We start from the raw sequence: 25,639 nt of genomic DNA, 5'->3' as shown, positions 1-25,639 counted from the left end.
TTTTATTTTAAATTAATTAAAAAATAATGATTAATTAATTATAATTAATTTAAATATCACTTATTTTTTATATTCATATAACATTAATATAAATACTAACGTGAAAAATATAAATATTATATAATTATATCATCATATCATATTAATATATCATACTATTATTTCTTATAATATTACAGCATCTTACGTTATATATATTTTAATTGATAATAATTAATCCACTATTAATTATATGAATTTATTTAATTTAAAATAAAAATATAAAAATTTAATTAAATATAATAAAAAATAAAAAATTATTAAAAATTTTATAAATAATTTAAAAACTTTTTTCAAGTATTATGTCTTTTTACCTTATATCTTCATGTATAATATATATATATATATATATATATATATATATATATATATTTATATAATGGATTCTCCCTTCTTGAGAATGAGAAGAGGAGGATTGAAAGAAAATAATAATAAAGAAAGGGGAGGAGGAGAAGGTTGCAGTGCATGTGAAAGTGCCATTTGGCTGTGGGAGGTCTCATGATTTCCAATGGGGACAAACCCAATGAGTACCAAAGCAAACAAAAAAATTTGGGCCAATTAGAACACTTTTGGTCCCTATATTAGTATAAAACTTTAAAAAAAAATTGGGCATTTCCATTTTTTTTTTTTGGGACTTGCTCTTTTTCTCTCTTTCCACCAAAGCTTTGTTCCTCTGCAAATGCACACGCTCTCAATCTCCACTCTCTCCAAATCCAAGTAAGCTTTCCTTTCTTTTCTTTCTTTTGTTATTTTCTTTCAAACCCTCCTTTTCAATTTTTTTTACTGACTTTGTTTGTTTTAAGGTTGTATTTCATCTTGTTCTTTTTGGTTGTTGTTGTGGGCAGTTACTTTTCTGGGTTCTTTTTATTTTTCCTTGGTCTTTGTCTTGTAATAAAGAAAAGAAAAGTCCTTAGCTTTGATCCTCTTCTGGGTTTTTCTTTGTCTTTCCATTCAGATTTGTTTCAATATTTTTCTTTTTAGCTCTCATTTCAAAGCCTCTGATTTTTGTTTCATGCAAAAAGTTTATCCTTTTTCATTTAATGGTGTAATCTGGGGATTTATTAATACTTATGATTCTGTGAATTTTTTGTTTTCTAATTTGCTCAATGGAAGCTCAAGTTTTTCCATTTCCATTTGCATGCAACAGATTATAACATTACAGCTTTTAATCTTCTTTCTTAGGGAAAAAAATATTCTTTAGTATTTGTCCCATCAATTTTTATTGCCTTTATTTTATTTTTTTTCCTGTTTTGGTGTATCTTGATGACAGTAAATCAATGGGTCTGATTTACTTCTTTACTATTTTCCTCTCAAGCTTTTTGCTTTCTGCCTTCTGGGTTGTTTTTGAATGACTGTTGAAATGTGGATCCTTTTGCAATTTTAGGGTTTTGTGTTGTTTTCCTTTGTTTTGTCGGAAAAAATTTACTTTTTATTGGTTTTTTGAGGTGGGATTTGTTATATTACGCTTCTGGGTATCTTAGTTTATTCAATACAGGGTTTGAGTTTCAAGAACTTTGAATTAGAGAGGAGTTTGGGGTGTGCCCTGTGCATGTATGCATTTGTTCTTTCAATGTAATTAATTTGATAACTTTCATTCACTTTTCAGTGAAGAAGAGAATTTAGTTTTGTCTTCATATAATCTTGTTAGGTATATGAGAAAAGATGTTTTCGAATCATTTGAACTGAGGAGGGGGTGGAATGACTGGCTGGGTCTGAGTTCAGATTTCCGTGTTTCAGGTTCTAATTTTTGGGGCTGACTGGTGAAGCTTTAAGTGTGCTGTAATTGGGCTGGTTATTAGGTGTACTTTAGGATTGATATAATTGTTGGCCAAGGAATTTTTGTTTGGCAATTTGGAATAAGTGGCTTACATAAAGGTAATTGCATGGGAATTCAAACAATGGTGTCTCAAGGTGATAGCGGTAGTAATGGCAAAGAGTCACAGTTTCAGCAGTTAACGCGGCAAAATTCAATGTATAGTCTCACGCTGGATGAGGTTCAAAATCAGCTGGGTGACTTGGGCAAACCTCTAAGTAGCATGAACCTAGATGAGCTTCTCAAGAATGTATGGACAGCTGAGGCTAACCAGAATTATGGTATGGAAACTGAAGGCACAGCACTGACCAATCAAACTGCTTTGCAGCGTCAGTCGAGTTTGTCACTAACTAGTGCTTTGAGCAAGAAGACAGTTGATGAGGTTTGGAGAGATATTCAACAAAGCAAAAATGATGGGGAAAAGAAATATAGAGAAAGGCAGCCTACTCTCGGAGAGATGACATTGGAGGATTTCCTTGTGAAAGCAGGAGTTGTTGCTGAAGCTTCTACGGATAAAAAAGGTGGTGGTTCTGTTGCTGGTGTTGATCTAAGTGTTGCACCACAGTTTGCACAGCAAGGTCAGTGGATGCAGTACCCACAACCACAATATCAGCACCCACAACAAAGTTTGATGGGGGTTTATATGTCAGCCCAGCCTATGCCACAGCCTTTAACCATAGGGGCTACTGCTGTAATGGATGTCTCTTACCCAGATAACCAGGTGCCATTGCCTTCACCATTAATGGGAACATTATCAGATACACAGGCATCTGGAAGGAAAAGAGGTGCCCCTGAGGATATGATTGAAAAAAATGTTGACAGGAGACAGAAGAGGATGATAAAGAACAGGGAATCTGCGGCACGTTCCCGAGCGAGGAAGCAGGTCAGCTTTCATTTTTTTTTTTCATCTCTCAAATTTGACAGTGATGCCATTCATTTTTGCATTTTTTTTCTAAATGTTTTATGATCTTGTTTTCTAGATTATCTAGTGACCTGAAAGATATTTATAAACAGGCTTACACTAATGAACTGGAGAACAAAGTTTCACGTCTAGAAGAGGAAAATGCAAGGCTGAAGGACCGGAAGGTTAGATTTGTTGTATAAGATACTTCCCTGATTCATTTACATTCAATTTGACAGTGGTTGCTTTTCACTGCCTGATTTCTATGATTGGTGGATGATATTAAATGCTCCAACTGTTTAGAGAACTGATCCTTTCCATCTATGCATGATTTCGGTTGTATGATATTAATGGAATACCTAATTGGTTTGTAGCTGTTCCTCGTACAACTATCCAGCATTCTTCGCCATTACCCTATCATATAATACCTGGCTACTGTGAAGTCTATGCATTCATACTGTTGGGTGCGTGCTACTATGGTTGCCTCTTGACACCATGAAGTGTGCTTGATGCTTGATGTAGCCTTTGAAAAGAAAAGTGTGCTTGATGTACCACTTTTTGTTAATAATTCGCAATGTTGTGGTATTAAAGCAAGGTTTTTAACCATTATCTATCTACATATCTTCATCTTCTTCTGTGTGTAATAATTATGTTGAAAACTTCTGATAGAGAGCTTGTTTAGGAAATATCTTCCTTTCTGTAATTATAAATCCATTGCCAGTAGAAGGGAAGTAATATTTTAGTCTGAGCACTTGTAATCAAGAAATATAGTCACTTTCCCATGCTTGGTATCCTTTGAGATTGTTAAGGCACTTAACCTCAAACAAATTCACAATAGTGGGAGAGATCGATGTGAATATAACACTCGAACAATCTCCATACTCAACTACTGCAGATGACACCAAATAAAACTCTCCTTTACATGTAGGCCCAAACAAAATTATTAACTGAGACAAATGGGCTTATCATGTGGATTTCAGAAACAGGGTAGCAAACACAAGCAATAAATGGGGCAATAAAGAATCTTGGCAGTAGTAGCATGTTAAGACATTCAACTTAAAACCAAATAGAAATAGATGGGAGGCCACCCTGAATATAAGTCCACAGCAATCCCCAACTAAACTTTTGTGGGATAAATCACTTAATAGTGATCTTTATTGTGGTGCTTTATTGTGAACTGTTTCTTCATATGGTAGCTAGAGATGCTCTTAGATGACTTTTACCAGAAAATTGATAAATCTTGTCAAACAACATATAGTAGAACATGAACATTACCCAATGAAGACACTTGGGACTATGAAAGTGTCTGTTTGTAGTTGTTAGGATTTTTCCAGTTGCTTAGATTTATTTATTTTCTTACTCTGTGCGCAAAACTGTGTTGGGAGCTTAGAAATATCTAAATGGAGTTGTTTGTAAGGTTTAGTCCTCTAATTTGCATTGTTGTTGTTAATGTGATCAAGTTAGTGAAAATTTTCTTTTATGAGTTTCTGATCTAGAGCTTCTACGCTTCTACTCCTACTTGAGAATGCTTTATCTGAGAATCCTAAATTAACTTTGATGCATTTTTCAATTTAGCTAGGGTTGTTGGTTTATGGGAATTCAAAAGTTTGTTCTGCTCTTTTGATTGGTATAAAAGTTATTCTCTTCTAGAAGCTGTTAACATTTTCTAACTTGGTCTTCCTTCATGGATACCAAATCTTAGTCTCAGACTCTAATAAGTGAATCTGCAAATTCCAGATTTTCTAAAATCACGAAGATATCATAACTAAAACTAAGAAAAATCAAAGCAAATAGTACCAATAATCTCATATCCTAAAAAAATATAACAACATGACTCAATTGTATATATTCTAGCTTAGTAAATGACGTCTTAAATCAGTCCAACAGATTGGCTGCACGTGAGATTGGACTTTTAATTGGGAACAAGTTTATGAGAATTTCAGCAGCTGTTATACTTCTCAGGTCTTATGTGAAGCAACTGTAAACCTAGCTGTGAACCCTTTCAGATGGTAAGTCTACTGCTTTGTTTGAATTGATGGAAAGAGAAGGGGGGTGGGGGAATGATACCCTTGTTTGGAAAACATTTTAATGGAAAGTTGGGGGTTAAGAGGGTCCATGAAGCCTGCAAAACCCTTCAAACATTCATTTCGTCTAATTCTTCAAATTGGGGGGATTTTGACTGAAGGATTCCTCAGCAGAATACTATTTTGTAACATAGTCCTTATTTTAAAGGTTCATTTTATCATTCCTTCTTTCACTCCTTAATCAAACAAAGCTGGTAATGTGTTCCCCCCATATTTTATTTCCATCCTTTTCAAGCAAGCCAAACAAAGCAATCTTAATGGTTCATTCTAACATTCCTTTGCTTTTCACTCCCTAATCAAACAAAGCTGGTAATGGATTCCCCCCTTATTTTATTTCCTTCCTTTTTAAGCAAGCGAAACAAAGCAATCCTTACCCTCTCCTTGACTATCCTTTCCTTCCTACCATTTTGTCTGCATGCTCTTGTAGTTCCTGAATATAGGGTAAGGCAATCTTGGTGCAAAGCTTGGATCTCATTTTCTTATCCTTTCTTTTCCTCCATTACTGCAATCTTAGTAATTCACCATCCTACGCAAATGCCTCAACCTTGAATTCGTCCTACAAACCCTTATTCTACTTGAATCAGTTTACCATCAGACCAAACCCTAACATCCTTAATTTACTGTGATAAGTACAGGAAACAGCTCCAGACAACATCCAAGTTTGTTTCCTTGTTTTTTGTTTTCATCCCACAAATTTCAACCTTTCCCATCTAAAATCAACTGCCAAACCCTTATTTTCTTTTCTCATCTAATTAAGCCCCCCTAAAGCATACTGCAATCATACAACCAACGTTACTTGATTCGAGGCACCCCACTCCTTGCTAACTGTCCTACTGCACTTGCACATGCACCCGGGAAATTATAAATAAAGAAATTGAAAACTACAAATTCCATCAACTGTGGAGAAGTGCTTTCTTTTCCTGGGGGTCTTGGCTTGATAATAATGCCTTTGTTTGTGGACAAAATGATGAACTGTTGGTTTGCTTTGTTCCCATCTTTCATTTTCTTGTGCAATTCTTGAGCCCAAGCCATCCACATTTAACTTGCATTGTTAAATAGGAAACCCAAGCAATTGGAATGATTGGAATTTAGAGTTTCAGTGATGTCGTAATATATCTATTTGTACTTTTTGATAAGTGAACAAATGGAAGCACTGAAGAGGCACCCCTGGGTTCCAACCCCAGTACAAGGTTAACCCCTATTAAATAGGAAATATTCAGTAACCTTGTGCTATTGAAACTCTTTAGTTTACAAAATATCAGGATTGCTGACAGTGCAAGATGGCAAATCCTTTTCAATAGTAACAAGGAAAATGCAGATGCTCCTTCTCAATTTATTTGTTTCTTCATTTTCTAAATATGCTTCACTTGGTCTTGGTTTCCTTTGACTTGTCATGATTTAAAACTAGTATTTCCTTGAATGAATCAACTTTGTTTTTATGGTCTTTTCAAGTTTCTTTGTACTTAGTCCCACACTCATGGCTCTTGGCAATCATGCTCATTTCAGAATTTTTTTTGAAAATTAGCCTCAAATATGCTATACCATGCCAGCATTATTTGGACATTCTATTATGCTCGGAATCTGAGCAGGTTTGAGGGATGGTGTAATATATTTTGTTGTCTACCAGACTCCACTTATCTCGTGTACACATTTGTATTCTATATCCTTTTATTAATTTGGTTCAGCAAGTAAATGAATAAAGCAAACAGAAGCTGGCCCCAAATTGGCATGGGATTGATGTTAGATTTTGAGAATTATATGGTTTCGGATGCTAATGGTGCTTGTTCAGATTTTTTCTCTGGCTCTTATACAAACAAGATCCCCCCCCCCCCCCCTCTCTTTTTTGGACACCAAAATTTTTTTTGATGCTGTCCTCTTGTTTTGTGATCACGGTAAGACATAGCTTTGCTATTCCTTGTTAATTTGGTTAGGGGGTAAGGTGAGAAGAAATGATATTGAAGAAGTTTTTGGATAATTAAAGACCGGAGGTGTTTGATTTGTGTTCATATGTACCAAACTCTTTCTTTTCCAACTTGCGTTTGCTTTTCTGCATGTAGTTTGTTTTCACTCATGGTTTCTTATATGAAAATTTTTACGTGTAATACATGTCTATGTATTTGACAGTCTCATCTTCTTTTTACTCATTGGTGCTTCCATGTAAAATTCGTATTAATATGTTTTATCTTATTGTTATATTTCTTAGGAGCAAGAGATGAAGCTGCCATCTGCACCACCTCCCGAACCAAAATATCAGCTTCGTAGAACGTCATCAGCCCCATTCTAACAATTGCCTGGCATGAAAGTTTTGCATATACCCACAAGCGACTGGCTTCTGTTTCCTAGTTTGAACTGAGGCACAAGTGAAGAGAGCGAGCGCGACTTTCTGCATCTTTTCCAGAGGCAGCTGTTGTTTCATATGCTGGTGGTGATGGTTGCTTCTTCTCCCTACTGAGAGGTTTTGCATGTATCTACTTTTGACTGTGAAATTAATTTTAACTAGAAAATTTTCATGTTCCCTTTGTACTGTCTAACCATTGAGTGTTAAGAAAGTATAAGATTTGTCCCTACATGTGTAGTTTTGAGCTTTTCTTTTACCTCCTGATATGACCATTTCTCTATAAGTTTATTCCAGACAGGCATTTTATTCAAGTTCAGAGTAATACAACACAAACACACAGATATGCACACATACAAACATCATATAAATAACATGTATTTGTAATTTATGGAAGTTGGGCCCTGATGCTTTGGTTTGAACGTGAACATGAAAGACAAATTTTGGATTTAATTTATCATACAAATTGGGTAGGAGATGTAGAAATTATGAAGAAAGATTTGATGCAAAAAGCATCAGAGATGAACTTAAATTCCAATTGACGTTGTGTATAATCATGAGTCTGCTTTGTATGAGTTAAGTTTTCAAGTTTTCGTTTATGACTGAAAGAGATTGGTTTTGATATCAGTTATTACAAATTCACATTTACAATGAAAATATATATATATATAAATATATATGTTTATCAAATAGAAATCAATATTCCTTTCTTTTTTTATTAAAATCTAAAATATATGTAATTTATTATGTTTTAGCGACGCCAGACCTGTGACAGTGCGTCCAAAGCAAAAAATCGTTGGACTTTTTACGTGAAAGCGTGGCTAAAGGCAATTTGCCCGAAGAAGACGCAAACGACCGACTGACCTAAAGCCCCACAGACACGAACGAGCGCGCCACGAAAGCACAGCACTTCTAAGCATCTCAGAATTCGCCACGTGTAAAATTTGCCACGTTGCCTCTTCTCATAGGCTGCTGTCTTTGCACATTCCACGCAGACAACTCCCTCGTCAGCTCTATATAAAACCCCCTGAGTCAAGATCCTTCGCCTCTTCCCCCTCTCCATTTCTTACAAAATTCAGATCGTCTCTTTGAATCAAAACAACAGATTTAGGACAAGTATTCTTATGAGGAATATGTTATTCAGAGTAGGGATTTTCTTATCCCTACTCTCGTTATTCCTGATTAAGTCAGAATCCGCTGTTTCGAGCATAGATCTAGGCTCAGAATGGATGAAAGTCGCCGTGGTAAATCTAAAACCCGGCCAAAGTCCAATCACCATTGCCATCAACGAGATGTCGAAGCGAAAGTCCCCAGCCTTAGTAGCATTCCAATCGGAAGCTCGCTTACTCGCCGAAGAAGCAGCCGGAATCGTAGCTCGTTACCCCGACAAAGTGTTTTCCAATCTTCGAGACATGATTGGAAAGCCCTATCAAGACGTCAAGCGCTTCGCTGATTCAATGTACCTTCCGTTTGATATAATGGAAGACTCTAGAGGCGCCGCGAGGATTCGAGTTTCGGATGATGTTAGTTACTCAGTCGAGGAGTTGCTGGGAATGCTTTTGAAGTACGCGGCCAATTTGGCGGAGTTTCATTCAAAAGTGACCGTTAAGGATGCGGTGATTTCGGTGCCGCCCTATTTTGGACAAGCGGAGAGGAAAGGGTTGTTAGCGGCGGCGGAATTGGCCGGAATAAATGTGGTTTCGTTGATAAATGAGCATTCCGGGGCGGCATTGCAGTATGGGATTGACAAGAATTTTTCAAATGAGTCGAGGCATGTGATTTTTTATGATATGGGTTCGAGTAGTACTTACGCAGCTCTTGTTTATTATTCTGCCTATAATGCTAAGGAGTTTGGGAAAACTGTTTCTGTCAACCAATTTCAGGTAAAAATAAAAAAGTTATCTCCGATATCAACTTGCTTGCAATTTACCATTTTATAGTCTTTGTATTTTACTTGCAAGATTTTCTTTATTCTGTTGGGCATCCAACTTAAAATCAATTGGCAGTAGTGGGTAATAAGTTCATAATGTTATAGGGATTGGAATGAATGTATTTGTTAGCATTGGACTGGCGATAATTGACAATATGTAATTAAATCAGTGAATAAGTAGAAATTAGAAATACCAAGAGGCTAGAACTGGAGAATGCTCTTAAGCTTCAATGTTTCCAAAGGTGGCTGTTGTCTAATCTTTTATAGCCTTGCTTAATAAACAGTAGAAAAGCATTGTTATCCCCTCGTAATTAAGTAAACTAGTTATTGTAATTAAATAAAATAGTGAGTTGTCTTGTATAATATTCTAGCAAGTGTATCTCTTCTTCTTGCTGTGAAAAGTTTTTGAGGTGGCTTTTCTTTGACTGCATCAACATCTTTCATGCTGAGAAAAACTCAGGTCTCATTGAGTTTATTTTTGGAAAAAGTTTGATAACAGATAACAAATTGCTGCAACTTCATCATGCTAATCCATATGGTCTTTGTTGTTGGCTTATGTTTCCACTTAACAAGAACCTTTTTCACAACCACATCACCTTTGGAAATGCTTTTCAACTGATGGTAGCTGTTCCTAAAGGAAGAGTGCTCCTGCATCTTAATTATGCCCAGGATAATCAATTGGGCTTTGTATTTTACCCTTCAGATTACTCTGACAATTGGGCTAGTGCCTTTTGTTCAGAACTGGTCCCACTCTATAATATTGCATTGCACCACGGCTGGCTATTGTTACCGTGGCCATTAATATTTAATATGTTTTTTTCAGGTGAAGGATGTTAGATGGGACTCAGAACTAGGAGGACAGAACATGGAATTACGGCTGGTAGAGTACTTTGCAGATGAGTTCAATAAACAAGTTGGAAATGGGATTGACGTGAGGAAGTATCCCAAGGCAATGGCTAAGTTGAAGAAACAGATTAAACGTACAAAAGAAATTTTAAGTGCAAATACAGTGGCTCCAATATCTGTTGAATCCCTCTACGATGATAGGGACTTCAGGTATGTAGGTTTTAAATCATCTTATCTAATTTTTAGTATATATTTCTGATGTTTCTCGTTGCCTGTTATTGTATAGATTTGTATATCTCTGTTCCATGAAAGAAAAGATAAGGTGGAGTGCAACTCTGTAATGTATCTAGGAAAATTGATCCTGTAAGGGTTCATGGTTTCTGTTTCCAAGTCTTTGTGCCTTGAGGTAGCTTAAGAATTTGTTGTATGAACTGAAGAGCCACTAGAAATAACTGAAACATTTTGAGTCACTATCTATGAGATCTGTATTGTTACATATTCTTTTTAATAAGTAAATTTATGATCAAAGCCAAGCTTTGAGATATTAGATGTTTCTCTGAAACTGTTGACTAGTCTTAGCTGCATGCAAGTTTAACTGCTTCAATACTAACTTATCTGGGATCGGCATTTGCTTCTTCTTGCTTTGCTATTCTCTTTTAACCTTTTTCTTATTTTTATCTTATTAATGCCATGATATCACATAATATCCCCTGGGCAATTTAAATTGGACATTGCTTTCTTTTATTTTCCTCTATAGGGGCATTGATCATACCTTCAAAAAAATATTATAGTTGCGGTGGACTTTGCCTCAATGATAAGAAAAAAACAAATATCTATTAATTGTTCTTTACAATTTTAGGCAGGGGCAAAGGAATAGAGTACTTGTCTTTTTGTTTCTCATGATAATCAGTTGGCTCTCCAGGACACTGCTGACGGTGTGCACATTAGTTTTTCTTGTTCGGTTCTCCCTGGTTATTTCGCCCCTTCATTCTCATACAGTCCTTAGAAGTAATGATTTGTTTTGAATTTTCTTGTCAAATAAGTGACGGAGGACAGCTAGGTGTCTAAGTTATGTGGCAACTTTCAAACTTGAATCCTGAATAAAACAGAGAAAAATGAATAAAGAAAAAAAAAATTCTAAGCTAGAAATGCTGCTTTAGGAGTCATGCCTGAGGTTGATTTCATCACACAATTACGGAGAAAATATGCTGGAAAGTTATCTGAAATTTATGGTAATCTTTGGGTGTAATACATGTGCTTGTCTGAAATTGGTTCTGTTCTTTTTTCCCCTTCCCATCAGGAGCACTATAACTCGCGAGAAGTTTGAAGAGCTCTGTGGAGACCTTTGGGATAAATCTCTTCTACCTGTGAAAGAATTGCTTAAGCATTCAGGTTTGCAAACTGATGATATATATGCTGTGGAGTTGATCGGAGGTGCTACTAGAGTGCCAAAGTTGCAGGTTTGTACTACATTTTCTCCCTACTTTTGCATGTATACAGAAACAAAATCATTTAAGAAAGCATATAAAGAAGTTTTTGTCGTGTCATTTGCTATTTATATTGAATTCTATGGTACACACAGTTCCATGTAGGATTAATTTAGTTGCACTTGTTTATTTAAAGGTTCACATCTCTGTACCTGTGGACATGCTGATATAAGATATATTTATTCTTGTTTCCCCTGATCTGGTTGAATTGAAATCCTGTTCTTAGCATGTTTGTGTTTGATTAAGAGCTACAAATACTAATGCAAATCTAGTCTTGTGAAATCTTGGTGAACATTTTTCATGAAATTCCTAGGACTATTTTCTAGAATTATTTTTAGCTAGTTGAAGTTTTCATGTCATGTTTAGGAAGCTTCCATTTCCTTTAATATATTAACAATATGCTGATAGAATACATAACTCATATTTGGAGGAGTTTTCAATATGAAATGAATTTTTTGAATGTCGCAACCTAATACACAGCTATCAAAATGTATGTAGCTATAAGAAGAGATCTTCTTATTTTTCTTTTCTTTTTCTGTTTGTATCTATGTACATTTAAGATCTTGAATACCTTCCATCATAGGCAAAATTTTAGACTGCTAAGTTTACCATGCACCCACCTCACAAAAAAAGAAAAGAAAAGAAAAGAATAAAGCAACAAAAGCAAGATGCATATTTGGTTTAAATTCAGGGACCCTGCATCATGATAAGTTGTGTTTTGTGGAAATGTGAGTTAATTAGTTATCTGAAAGATGATCTTGCCAAAAGGGTCTCTGCTTTGTAATTCCTTAGATTTAATTGTGATTAGCTGATGTGAAAGCAAACTCTGTTGTTCCTTAACAGGTTAAGCTCCAAGAATATTTTGGAAGGAAAGATCTTGACAAACATCTGGATGCTGATGAAGCTATTGTTCTTGGTGCAGCGCTACTTGCTGCAAATTTAAGTGATGGAATCAAGTTGAATCGTAAACTGGGGATGGTTGATGGTTCCTCCTACAGTTTCATTGTTGAATTAGATGGGCCTGATCTTTCAAAATATGGGGCCACAAGGCTTTTACTAGTGCCAAGGATGAAAAAACTTCCCAGTAAGGTAAAACAAAGTGTTGTTTGAACCCATGTTGTAGAGTTAGTGGAATTAAAAAGACTACTCATCTTCTTTGTAGTTTTACTAATGATTATGTGTAACTTTCTATTTTCAGATTTTCAAGTCCTTGAATCATAGCAAAGATTTTGAAGTGTCACTTGCCTATGATCATGAAGATCTTTTACCTCCAGGGCTTTCCTCCCCCATTTTTGCTCAGTATGCAGTGTCCGGTTTAACAGATGCAGCTGAGAAGTAAGGATCTATTCTGATATCTGTCCTGTTTCAGTGCTTGGGGTGTTCATGGTTTGGTTTAGTTTAGTTTCTTTTGAAAGGGATTTTGAAACCTAATAAAGGTTCTGGTATCATAATGCTTGAAACAAATGAAAATGAAATGCAGGCGTGGAAACCAAATTTATTGAAACCTTTTTGGTTTGTAGTTTGCTTTGGATTAATTAATTTAGACTATATGGGGTGAGAGTGCCTCACTAAAGGTCCAAATGTAAACTTTAGACTATTTCAACCTAATTTTCAACTTCAGATTAGAATTTGTACAAATTTATTGAAATAATTATTGTATTAATTTATTAGAAAACCTTAAATAATTCAAATCAAATAATTAAATTGCATAGTTAAATAAATGATTAATAGCTGATTTACAATACAAATAAGAATTTATCTTATGGTTTCTTTTGATCTCACATATAAGGAAGCTCGAAGTGAACCAAACTAAAAAAAAATTTTCTGAGTATGAACTGAACAATCAATCAGTAATGGTTTGTTGTGTTGGCCAAAGATCATTATGGTTGTTAATAATATTATTATTATTGTTATTAATTAATAATTAATAGTAAATACCTATTCAACACTTTATTGCATATTTCTATTACTCTTTCTGCAATAAATAATCTGAGTTCTTTTGTTCATCTGTGCCTTGTGTAGGTATTCATCTCGGAATTTGTCTTCTCCCATCAAAACAAACTTGCATTTCTCTCTTAGTAGAAGTGGAATTCTTTCTTTGGATCAAGCAGAGGCTGTTATTCAGATATCAGAATGGATAGAAGTTGCTAAAAGGAATTTGACCGTAGAGAATACAACCAGTGCTTCCCTCAATGTATCTGTTGATGTTGGAACTAAAAACACTTCTGAACAAAGTAACAATGGCTTGGATTCAGATGGTGGGATTAGTAATGCATCTAACTCTAGTGAACCAAATACAATGGATCTTGGTACAGAAAGAAAACTAAAGAAGAGGACCTACAAAATTCCACTGAAGGTGCAATAGCAGACTATGTTAGAACATTTCTTTATTTAATTATATGCCATTATTCCTTTGCCTTTGTTGAAAATATTTCTGTATTAGCTCATTGTTGTTTTATAGTTATCTTATCCTTTCCATATCTTCTTTTCGTTGTAGATAGTGGAGAAAACAATGGGACCTGGAATGTCTCTTTCCAAAGAATCCTTTTCTGATGCTAAACGTAAATTGGAAGCATTGGACAAGAAGGATGCAGAGCGAAGAAGAACAGCTGAGTTAAAAAATAACCTTGAAGAATATATATATGCTACAAAAGAGAAGGTGCAGATTTTTTGTTGTTTTTTATTTTATTTAGTTGTCATAGTTGCATTCATCATGATGGGTGTTTTTGGAGTGCATTCCTCATGATGGTTGTTCTTTGAGCTATGTCTCACATATTTGTTTTAAAATGAAACTCAGTTTTTCTGCATAACTAGAAATTGTTGTAGTTTCTTTTCTTTATTTAATTTTCATTATGTCTGGTTGATTATAGGGTCAATGACATTTGGTCTTTCTTTTGAAGAATAAAAAGTTAATTTTAGTTAATCTGATATTATTTTAATTTTATATTTGGTTGTATTATTGCTTATACCAGCTTGAAACATCTGAAGACGTTGAGAAAATATCTTCAATTGATGAACGCCAATCTGTTATCAAAAAACTTGATGAGGTCAGTCCCATCTTTTTGGAGATTGTTTTAGTCAGTTTACTCTGATCAAAATTTATACATGCGGCATTTTTTATTGTTTCAGGTTCAAGAGTGGCTGTATACTGATGGTGAAGATGCAACTGCCACTGAGTTTCAGGAACACCTAAATTTGTTAAAAGCCACTGCTGACCCAATATTTTTTAGGTATCCTGCATTTTCTTGGGAGTAATTTTTTTAAGTTGATTCAACTATATTCTGAACGATCTTGCATTATAAGGGCTTAAGAATGTCGGACTAAAACAATTACTGTGACTAATGTTTAGATTGAAAGAGTTGACTGCGCTGCCAGAAGCAGTAGAAGTTGCTCGACTATACGTTACTGAATTGCAACAGGTACTTCAAATCGTTTATTTGTGACATGCTTAATACTAAAGGTTTTCTAGCAACCTAGGTTTTGTTTAGTCGTTGTTACTGTTTGGAGGTTAGAAATCTCACGTTCATATAAATAATTCCTTAATCTTGTACTTCTGTGACTATTCAAAATGGATACCAAAGGTTATTTGATTTTGCATGTTGTTGGATGGAAAATTGGCAAGAGGAGAAATTAGAGAAATAGGCTGAAAATTGGAAGAATTAGAGAATTAGAGGAGCAAAGGTAGAAGGATAGAGAAAGAATGAGGGAGAAATTATAAGGGAAGAATAAGTGGATAGAAAATCCATTTGCAGTAACTAAATATCTGAATAATTCATACTCTCAAGCTTAGAGGTGGCGGCTGGGCGGGTTGGGTCACTTCAGGTCGAAGGAAATTTGAGTCATTTTCAAGTACAAATTGTTTCAGGTTTGGATCATCTTAGGTTCAGGTTATTTTGAGTTTGGGTCATTTCAGTTACGGGTTATCTTCAGTTCTAGTCATTTCGGATTCGGATCATTTGGGTTTGACTTCGGGTTATTTTTGTTCAAGTTATGTGGGTTCAACTTGTTGATTTTTAAAGTAAAATCAATTTAAGTTTGGGTCGGTTCGAGTTAGGCTTTCGGGTCATTTGGGCTTGGGTTATTTCAGGTTTAGGCTGGATGGGTTCGGGTTGTTGACTTTTCCTAATTAAGTCAGGTTGGGATGGATTTGGACTTTGATGTGTTAGATGGGTTTTAGAGATTTGGGTCAGTTGTGCTAGCTATACCCAAGCTGCTAAAAAATTATCAACTCAAAGTATTTTTAGCTTGCAACCCTCAAACTCTAACTTGATTGAAAAATACCACATATAGCCATAAAATGCTTTAATAATTCTTTAAGGTAGTCCTACATCATTACTGTTTTTAGTTAATTCTTTAATAATAGATCTTTTGGAGGGGCCATTCTCCTCAAATTCCAAGACACCAAACTCAGATCCATAAAACCAAAAGACATCCGACATTCCTGTTTTATATCCTTTCCTCCTGCTACTCCATTGTACTAATGACCGGAAAATTCTGACCTTGTTAATTCTCTGCTAGTCTCACTAGCCTTCCTTGCTGCTACCCTTCCTTTCTAGGGACAGATTCAAATCTTCTCTTCTTCCCAATTTTCACAGATAATTTGAAGGCTTGGTCTTCAAACGCTGTAAAAGAGACCCCATGGCCTTTAACTCACCAATCTGAACTTTTTAAGACCTATTCTGACTTATTAGTTTGAAGTTCTTCACTGCCCATCTCCATATAAGAAATTTTAGAAATTAAGGCACCCTCTACATCCTGCTTTTCTCCACCCCTTGAATGTACTTTCATATTTCCTTCAATCACTGTAACAATTGCTATAAAGAAGTTATCTTCTGCCATCTAATCAAAATGGAGAGGTCCAAGCTAGATGTATGAACAAACCCCAAACTTAATCATTATTGGATAACATCACCAAGTAATATGTATGACAGGCCTTACTTTGCATAGATGTCAAAGAATTTATATCCACTTCGCCCTAGCTCAAGTGATAACGGTGGGATTTGGTATGGGTAGGTATTTTAGGTTCAAGTCGTAGTTCTCCCTCTTGTACCAATATATATATTGATTGTCAACCTTGAAAATGCGTTATTCTGGCATCAGCATAGATGAATGTTGCTACGTAGCATTCTATTATGTTTCCTAACTGCCCTTAGGAAACATTTGTCCTTTTTGGATTGCATTATTTACTTTTGTTCAAGTATATTATCTTTTTGATGAATTCGTAGAGCCACGTTGATTATTAAATTGAGTTTCTGCATTTGACTACTCTTGTCATGTTTGCCATATGGATTAGTTGGCTTTAAGATACAATTTATTGCTTCATTGATATTTAATTTTGTGGGTATTTGTGTAGATCATTCGTGGGTGGGAGACAGACAAACCTTGGCTGCCAAAAGACAGAGTAGATGAGGTGTTTGTTCACATTTAACTTTCTCTGTGGTATTTTCTTGAGTAGGTATCTGTTTATACTTGTGACAGAAAGTTATAAATATTTTATTTTTCAGCTGTCAGTCAATATGGACAATTTCAAGACTTGGTTGGATGGGAAGGAGGCTGAGCGGAATAAGTAAGTTGTTGCTATTAGTATGATGTCAAAATTCATTTTTATAGCCTGGTGACATGTAGGATCTTCCTAATAACATTGGTTGCTTATTTGTTTTTTTGAATATACTCATGATAGGATAAACACACTAAGCTCCCTCTCTCTCTCTGCTTTAGAATGATTTTAATTTTCTGCAAATTTTTTTCTGATAAATTCACTAATAAACCCAACCAGAACTAGCTTTGAAATATTGTTCCCTCGTGTTTTAGTCTGTCATGGTTGATGGGAATGACCCTTACTATTTAAATAAAGTGACTGTATTAGCTATATATGTGCATTTGTTGAAAAAATGGGACAACTATAAAGCCAAAGCTATCATTTTGGGACTAGGATTCTCATCTATATCTAAAATTTTGAAGTAGGGAGTAAGATCATGTTTAATAATTCTTTATATGTCTGTATGTGCATATACATTTGCAAATGCATTTTATAATAGAAAAGGCCCATTTGGTCGTTTTACTCAGCAAATCAATGGGATTAGCAGTTTTCTATGAGCCTGTTTATTTTTGTGGATTTGGTCTTCTGAATGAATGGTAAAAGTGGAGAATTTAAAAAAAATTAGGGCAGCAGCACCTTTATTATGTGTCCTAACCAATCAAATGGTATCATATTATTGAATCAATATACAGTGATGAGTGCTGAAGTTGGTAGTGAGAGATACAACCAATAAAATGGCACCATATCCATATATATATGGATGACATATGGTAGAAATCCAGCTTCTAAAGAGAGTTAAAGGAAACTGACCACATCCATCAAATCTCTGAGAAATATCCCAGATTCAGGATTGATATTTCTAACTGAAGACTAGTACGATTATGATGTAATATCTTTTTACTATTTTTATTTTTCTTTTGTTATGAATTTTTTGTTTTACCTATTATTGATGCAAATGATCTATGAAATATTAAACTGAAAAAAGTTTTATTTTAAATAAAGCTTATAAGTGCATATTTTAAAAATAGTAAAAGTTCATTAGGTGTATCGGGCTTTGTCCATGGAAATAGGTAGTGGGCGTATTGGGGTATAAGACCTGCCTACTTATTATAACCCCGTGTGATCCCTCCGCTATCTTCTTTTTCCCCTTGGATTATTTTGTTTGAGTGCTTATACGTAGTCAAAGTCAATAGCTTTCTGCTTCTGGTTTCTTTTCTGCTAAGCTTTCAAAATAATTGTTGGTAAAGATTTTTCTGACCATTTTATCATTGAATGTTTGCCTCTGTATCCAAGAATTGATAAAATTTTAATTACATGCTTGGAGTAGAGCATGAATTTCCTGTCACCTATCAAGGTTCTCTGTTTTACTCCTACTTGCCAACCTTGTTCTTACCTGTTCCACTTAATGACTTTTATGCTAACCATCTCTCCAGGACATCTGGATTCAGTGCACCTGTTTTCACATCTGAAGAAGTGTATGAGAAGCTATTCAGTTTGCAAGACAAGGTATGGATGCCGGTTCTAGTTGATTAATATTGGAAATGAGGATACTCTTAGTTAGTTCTTTCCTTGTAAATGCGCTTAACTTGTGGTCGATGTGTTGCTATTTGTTTAGGCTGCCAGCATTAAGAGAATCCCCAAGCCAAAGCCTAAAGTTGAGAAGCCGATAAAGAATGAAACTGAGACCAACTCAGAGAATGCGAATACTTCTGACTCAACTCCCGAGAAGGACACCTCTCAAAATGACAAACCAGCTGGGGACTCAGACAGCTCAACCAATGAAGAAGTTAATGTAGAATCAGAACCCCACGACGAGTTATAATCAGTTTAACACAAGAAGCACGGACTTTTTTAAACTAATTATCAGCCTTCTGACTCAGTGGAGACTATGCATTCCAGCAAATTTATTATATGGAAGAAATGACAGCTTTGCCCTACTTTACTGTTGCGGGGATTGATGGTTTGATGGTCGGATTGTGTCCGGTGGTTGAAAGGCTGTTTGCTGAAGGATTTTCGGTTTTCTCCATCATCAGCCTCCGACGATGCTTCCCTTATAGCTGAGGAGCATTTCTTGGTAGTGTAGGTTGCCCCATAAAGAGTTTTGGAGACAATACAAATGTTAAAGAGGATTTTGGTTATGGAAAGAGGATAATTTATGATCCTTATAATGAAACATAGATAGATTCTCAGGCAAAGAACACAAGGACCAATCTCCTTGGAATTAATCTGTATTTTGTTTGGGTGCTAAATGGTTTAGAACACCCTTTTGTCATGCCAAATGGTTTATGTCAACTATTGGTTCTTGAGTATAATCCATGAGATAGTTCAGTCCCTTCTCTCGACCTTTAATTATGAACTTTATTTTAATTACTCACATAATAATTTATATTTTCATTAAAAAATTAAAAAAATGCTAATTCATAAATTAATGTGGTAGTTTACCACAGAACTTGATAATATTTGTATTTATTTTACAATTATTATACAAATATTGAGCAAAAAAAGAATTATAATAGTACATCTTTTTCAAAAGAAAGGAAAACATTGTTTTAGTGTATAAACAATGAAGTAGGAAAACTCCATGAACATGTTCATTTAATTATATTTATAATATATACAAAAGTAAGATAATTGATTGAGTTAATTAGTTGACATTTGTTATTTTTAATTGACTTAAATTTTTTGTACATCTTATGTTTTGTTTTAGACACTTGAAGGGTTTGTTTTTACATTTATTTATTTGAGTAAAAAATACTCGAAAACAATAATTTTTAATTTTAATGTTTAGAGGATAAATTTATTTAATATTTATTAATTATAATTTAATATTATTTTTTGTCTATATCCTCTTATTCTGCATGAGCTTGAATTTATAATATTTAGACATTTCTTTTATGCATGAATGTTTAAATTTCAATAAATATTCATCTAATTCATTGAATAAAATAAAAAAGTTAAGACGATCAAGATAACTGATTGGGTTAATTGGTTGACATCTGTCATTCTCAATTAAATTAATTTTTTTGTATACTTTATGTCAAAACTACACTATTTTTTACATTTGAAGAGTTTTTTTTTATTTTTATTTATTTCAATAAAAAAATACTTGAAAATAATAATTTTTAACTTTTAATACTTAGAGAATAAATTCATTTAATATTTATCAATTATAATTTAATATTATTTTCTGTTTATATCCTCTTATTCTGCATGAATCTGAATCTATAGTATTTAGGCATTTCTTTTATACATGAATGTTTAAGTTTTAATAAATATCTATCTAATTCATTGAACAAAATAAAAAAGTGAAGAAAGTCTACTCATTTCTCAATATTACATAGCATATAGTCATCATTGAATAAACAAATTAATTGAATTTGACAATTTTTAGCCGTTTATTTTATATATAAAGACAAATACTATTAAAAATTAGTAACTATTTTATATCGATAGTATATTTACATTATACTATTGTCTTATAGTTTACAACTATTAATTTTAATCTACCAATAGTATAGGTTATATACTCTCTAATTTTTTGATATTTTATTATACATCTAATAATCTTTGATAGGATTATTATTTTTGAATAAGTACTGTTTCATAACCATACATGTAGATGCAGGTTTTCAGTAATTGAAACCAGAGCAAATAACTATTTTCAATTAATACCAGTTTATTTTTTCTTATACCAGTAATAACCATTTATTCATGTAGTTCAGTAATATAATATAGCACAATAATAGAATCTAAAGAAAATGAAAACAAATGTATATGACAAAAAAAAGAGCAAATTGTCACCATAGTTACACTATCTGATAGCTGTGTAACAGTTGATATTCCCTCAATATTTAACTAAATTCAAGTCTTGCATCTAGAAAGTTGATATACATCATTTAACAAAAATGGAAATCTCTCAATTACAAATGTTATTCATTTTGTTTGAACAATATATTTTTAATAGAAAAAAATTACTAGATATTTAATAGGATTATTATCTTCTTTGGTTAATTACTATTTTAAAATCATATATTTAAGAGCAACTTTTAGTAATTGAAACCAAAACAAATAACTATCTTCAATTAATATCAGTTTATTTTTTCCTTTACCAATAAAAATCATACATTCATGCAGTTGACTAATATAATATAAGTTTCCCTACAAACTCTTTTGAAGGTACCGAATTAAAGTCCACTTTAACATAATATATTTTTTTTGGTGATCTTTTTTGTATTGTAGCTAAGAGCACCATTTTAGTCTAATAATAAATTGAATATTAAATATCAAGTTAAAATATATACTTTGTTTATAGTAGATCATAATTTGTTTAAATTTATAGTTATCATGGGAAGAAATGTCAACATTTTAATATTTCTTTTAAGTTTAATTGCTTGATTATTATTTTTCAAAAAAAAAATTGCTTGTTAGAATTATTATTTCTTTTAAGTTTAAAGGTTTAGATACAATGTTTTTTGTAGTGTTGATTATACTAAAATTTTAATTATAATACATTTATTTATAAAAATCAATAAAAATACATATAAAATAACTAAGATAAAGTATTTTTTTTTGTAAAATAATGAAACAAATAAAAATTTTATTTATTTTAAGTTTTCAGTTAACTTGTTTAATCATTTTCTTGTTATTTTTCAATTTATCATGATATATTCAATATTTCATAAGATATCATTATATCTTATATTGTGAACTCACTATAAACAAGCCCACATTTTGGCTACTAAAATCAAATGGCATAATATCTAAAAAAATCTCTTAAAATTATTTTAAAAAATTCAAATAAACGTTTATTATTCTTTTATAAATTTAACTAAATTCTTATATTTTATTTTAAATCAAAAAGTTCTTATCCTTAATATTTGATTAATTATCATTGATCAAAATATTTTTCGTCATTTTATATTCACTTGATATTGACGTAGATAATGAAAAATATCATATAATTATATTATCATGTTACATCAATATGTCATGTTATCATTCATTATGATATATTAATATTTCATGTAAGTGTCATATTTTATAAAATAATAAATGTCATTTGACTCACAATATTTTTATCAATTATTAATCATAAAAATTTATTTAATTTAAAATAAAAATATAAAAAATTAATAAAATATTATAAAAAATAAAATTTTTTTAAATAATTTAAAAACTTGTTTAAATATTATGTAGTATGTGTAACCTGTTTGTGTGTAGCATAATCCTTTTGGAAATAGGATTGTCCTGTATAAATTAAACTTAGGAAAGTAAAGGAAGCGAATAAATTGAAACCAAATGCAATCCCAAATACCCATAAAAAGGTTCAAAAAAAAAAAAAAAAAAAAAACTGACAGCAAAGCTTCATATCTTTCCCTCTCTCATAGTCAGTTTTCTCTTCATCCCTTTCATGCTCTTCGCCTTTCCCAACAGGTAGGCATCTCTTTTCTATGTTTTCTTTTAAAATAATAAAAATTTCTTCCTTTTCATTTCTGTTCAAGAGAGAACCCTAGATCTCTTTGTCTCTATTTCCTCTTTGTGTTTCTGTTTATTTCTTTGATTTGGATTGTTGCTTTTTTTGCATTACAAAGTCTAAGGGTGGAGAAAAGTTAAATGGGTATCTCTTGTTTTTGAAGAAAAATGGATTTTTTTTATTAAAAGGCTTGACTTTTGTGTAATTTTGTATCGCATAGGGAATAAGAAAGTCAAGGATGGAGAAAAATGAAGTGGCTATTTCCTGGTTTTGAAGAAGGAGGTAAATTTTGATTGCATGGCCTGATTTTTGTGAACATAGGAACTTGGTTTGTGCGTCATCGAGTTAAGGATAGTGAAAACTGAAGTGGGTTTTTGTTTTTAAATCAAAAGGAAAAAACTTTGGTTGAAAGGCTTGATTTTTGTTTGTAATGGAAGGAGGGTTGGGTGGAAACTCTGTTCCTCTAAATTCATTTGATAAGTCTAAAGTTTTGGATGTAAAACCACTACGTACCTTAGTTCCTCTATTCCCAGACGCGTCTGAGGGTTCTCCTTTTGTTTGTGTACCTCCTAATGGCCCTTTCCCAACTGGGTTTTCGCCATTTTTTCCATTTAGTGGACCACAAGGATCTCAATCTACTCCTGACCTTAACCAAAATGACTTCAATGCAACTGCTGTGCCCATTCGGTCATTTAGAGCAGAACCACCGGCTTCTAATGGCCAAAATATGTCACCAATGGATACATTTGGCAGTCATAAGCACAAATCGGCTGGGTCAAGTTCTGTTAAAAGGAAGGCGAAGAGGCACAAAGATTTGGAGTTTGCAATAACTGCCCTTAGTGATTTCAATCCTGGGATTAGTTTTTCTGAACGAGATGATGGTAACAGGGACTTGGTTGAAAACGTGCTTTTGAGGTTTGATGCACTTAGGAGAAGGCTTAGCCAAATGGAGGATGCGAAGGAATCACATTCTGGGATTATTAAGCGTGCAGATTTGAAAGCTGGCAACATAATGATGAGCAAAGGGGTGCGGACTAACATGAAAAAGAGAATTGGGGTTGTCCCTGGTGTTGAAATTGGAGACATTTTCTTCTTTCGAATGGAGTTGTGTGTGGTGGGGTTGCATTCTCAGTCCATGGCTGGAATTGACTACATGGTTGTCAAGGGTGATTCAGAGGGAGAGCCAGTTGCTTTAAGCATTGTGTCTTCTGGAGGGTATGATGATGATGCAGAAGATCCTGATGTTTTGGTATATAGTGGTCAAGGTGGGAATGCCAATAAAGATAAAGAAGCATCTGATCAGAAGCTTGAGAGGGGTAATCTTGCTTTAGAAAGGAGCTTGCACCGAGCCAATGAAGTAAGAGTCATTCGTGGTCTGAAGGATGCTGTCCATCAAACGTCTAAGGTCTATGTGTATGATGGGCTTTTCAAACTCCAGGAGTCATGGATGGAGAAGGGGAAATCAGGTTGCAATATGTTCAAATATAAATTGGTGAGGGTCCCTGGGCAGACAAGTGCTTTTTCCATTTGGAAATCCATTCAGAAGTGGAAAGAAGGTTTGTCTTCAAGGGTTGGACTTATTCTTCCTGACCTCACTTCAGGTGCAGAAAGCACACCTGTTTCACTTGTAAATGAGGTTGATGATGAAAAAGGGCCCGCTCACTTCACATATAACCCTACTGTCAAGTATTCGAAATCATTCAAATTAGTCCAACCTTCATTTGGCTGCAAATGCCGTGATGCATGCCAAGCAGGAAATTCTAACTGCTCGTGCAATCAAAAAAATGGAGGTGATTTCCCTTACACTGCCAATGGGATTTTAGTCTGTCGTAAACCCTTGATATATGAATGTGGTCCCTCGTGCCTATGCTTTCGTAACTGCAAAAACAAAGTTTCACAGACTGGTTTTAAAGTTCACTTAGAAGTTTTTAAGACAAGAGATAGGGGTTGGGGTCTCCGGTCATGGGATCCTATTCGTGCAGGTACATTTATTTGTGAATATGCCGGTGAAGTTATTGACGAAATTAAGGCAAGGCAGGATAGGGGAGATGGTGAAAAAAACGATTATGTTTTTCGTACAAACCGTCTTTATGAATCCTTCAAGTGGAATTATGAAACTGGTTTAGTAGGAGAGGAAAGTTCTGATCCGACTGAAGATTTTGATATTCCATCTCCCCTAATCATAAGTGCAAAGAACAGTGGAAATGTAGCTCGATTTATGAATCATAGTTGCTCTCCAAATGTTTTCTGGCAGCCAATCATGTATGAACATAACAATGAAGCTTTTCTCCATATTGCTTTCTTTGCAAAGAGACACATTCCTCCTATGACAGAGTTGACATATGATTATGGTACTCCACACCCAGATGAGACTCAAAGTAAGGCAGCACATGAAAAAAAGAAATGCTTATGTGGATCACCAAAATGCCGAGGTTTTTTTATTGAGGTGTAGGTTGCATACCTGTATCCTTTAGACAAGCTAAATTTTTGGTTTTTTGAAAGAGGTCTGGGATCTTACTGATCTTTCCCAGATCATGTAGCTCAATTTGCATTTCTAATGTTTATAGCTTGTAATAGGGATGCAAATGTTTATAGCTTGTATTAGGGATGCAGATTGTACTTATGCTGTTGCTGCCGTAACATGCAGAAGAACTGACAATGTATGGAAACAATGTGTGCTGATGTCTTTTGTAGTCTACATTGCAGGAAGTCAATTTATGGTTCAGTTACTTCAGATTTGCCAAAATACTTGGTATTTCACTTTATTCTTGTTTAAGAATCACTTTTGAATTATTTTTATTTTAGCTGTCTTTGACTCTGCCAATAAATTGGTTTCCCAAGTTTCGTTTGCCCTTAGTAAAATTATTTGTCATACTTAAAAAATTTCTAGAAGACAAGTATGATCTCATTGTATGCATTTCATGTTCACATGAACAATGCTTTCAATATAAGGCTAGAATGGTTAGATTGATGAAACTTTGAGACCAAGTTTGAAGTTAGAAATTAGCCCTTGGGTGATAGTGACTGGTCTTCTAAGAATGGCAAATGATAGCATGGCCATCACCTCCAGGGCCTTGGCTTGAAGAAAATTCTTTCAACCTTCAAGAGATGAATGCTCTGCTGTATAGTGAATGGTAAAATTTGTCAGAATTTGTTCTATGCTCTGCTCTATGGTGAATAGTAAAATTTATG

At 33.9% G+C, this 25,639-nt stretch overlaps 3 protein-coding genes across 6 annotated transcripts; all 3 read left to right on the top strand.

Moving 5' to 3' along the window:
• Positions 1 to 499: 499 nt before the first annotated feature.
• AREB3 (ABA-responsive element binding protein 3) lies at positions 500 to 7,404 on the top strand. Of its 4 annotated transcripts, none has more exons than XM_007010603.3 (4): positions 500 to 756; positions 1,777 to 2,735; positions 2,867 to 2,938; positions 7,041 to 7,404. In XM_007010603.3, the coding sequence occupies exons 2-4, from the start codon at positions 1,923 to 1,925 to the stop codon at positions 7,119 to 7,121; spliced, it is 966 nt and encodes a 321-aa protein (XP_007010665.1). In that variant the 5' UTR covers positions 500 to 756; positions 1,777 to 1,922; the 3' UTR covers positions 7,122 to 7,404. The 4 variants fall into 4 exon arrangements, with proteins under 4 accessions (XP_007010665.1, XP_007010666.1, XP_088658704.1 ...); XM_007010604.3 differs by having other exon boundaries at positions 1,688 to 2,735; XM_088802578.1 differs by having other exon boundaries at positions 1,646 to 2,735.
• An 801-nt stretch (positions 7,405 to 8,205) lies between these two features.
• Positions 8,206 to 19,306, top strand: LOC18586977 (heat shock protein 70 (Hsp 70) family protein). The gene is made up of 14 exons (XM_007010601.3): positions 8,206 to 9,055; positions 9,926 to 10,158; positions 11,249 to 11,408; positions 12,279 to 12,524; positions 12,634 to 12,770; positions 13,458 to 13,791; positions 13,933 to 14,094; positions 14,408 to 14,482; positions 14,565 to 14,665; positions 14,785 to 14,854; positions 16,789 to 16,845; positions 16,940 to 17,001; positions 18,408 to 18,480; positions 18,590 to 19,306. Exons 1-14 carry the CDS (start codon positions 8,297 to 8,299, stop codon positions 18,794 to 18,796), a joined length of 2,676 nt encoding a protein of 891 aa, XP_007010663.2. The 5' UTR covers positions 8,206 to 8,296; the 3' UTR covers positions 18,797 to 19,306.
• A 2,959-nt stretch (positions 19,307 to 22,265) lies between these two features.
• Positions 22,266 to 25,193, top strand: LOC18586976 (histone-lysine N-methyltransferase, H3 lysine-9 specific SUVH1-like). The gene is made up of 2 exons (XM_007010600.3): positions 22,266 to 22,407; positions 22,668 to 25,193. The coding sequence occupies exon 2, from the start codon at positions 22,878 to 22,880 to the stop codon at positions 24,897 to 24,899; it is 2,022 nt and encodes a 673-aa protein (XP_007010662.3). The 5' UTR covers positions 22,266 to 22,407; positions 22,668 to 22,877; the 3' UTR covers positions 24,900 to 25,193.
• The last annotated feature ends 446 nt before the right edge of the window (positions 25,194 to 25,639 follow it).

The sequence above is a fragment of the Theobroma cacao genome, chromosome 10 (genome assembly GCF_053813885.1).
Source record: "Theobroma cacao isolate CCN51 chromosome 10, ASM5381388v1, whole genome shotgun sequence".
Lineage (NCBI taxonomy): Eukaryota > Viridiplantae > Streptophyta > Magnoliopsida > Malvales > Malvaceae > Theobroma > Theobroma cacao.
Note: the sequence above shows the minus strand (reverse complement) of the source record. Positions and strands in the feature narration are given on the sequence as shown.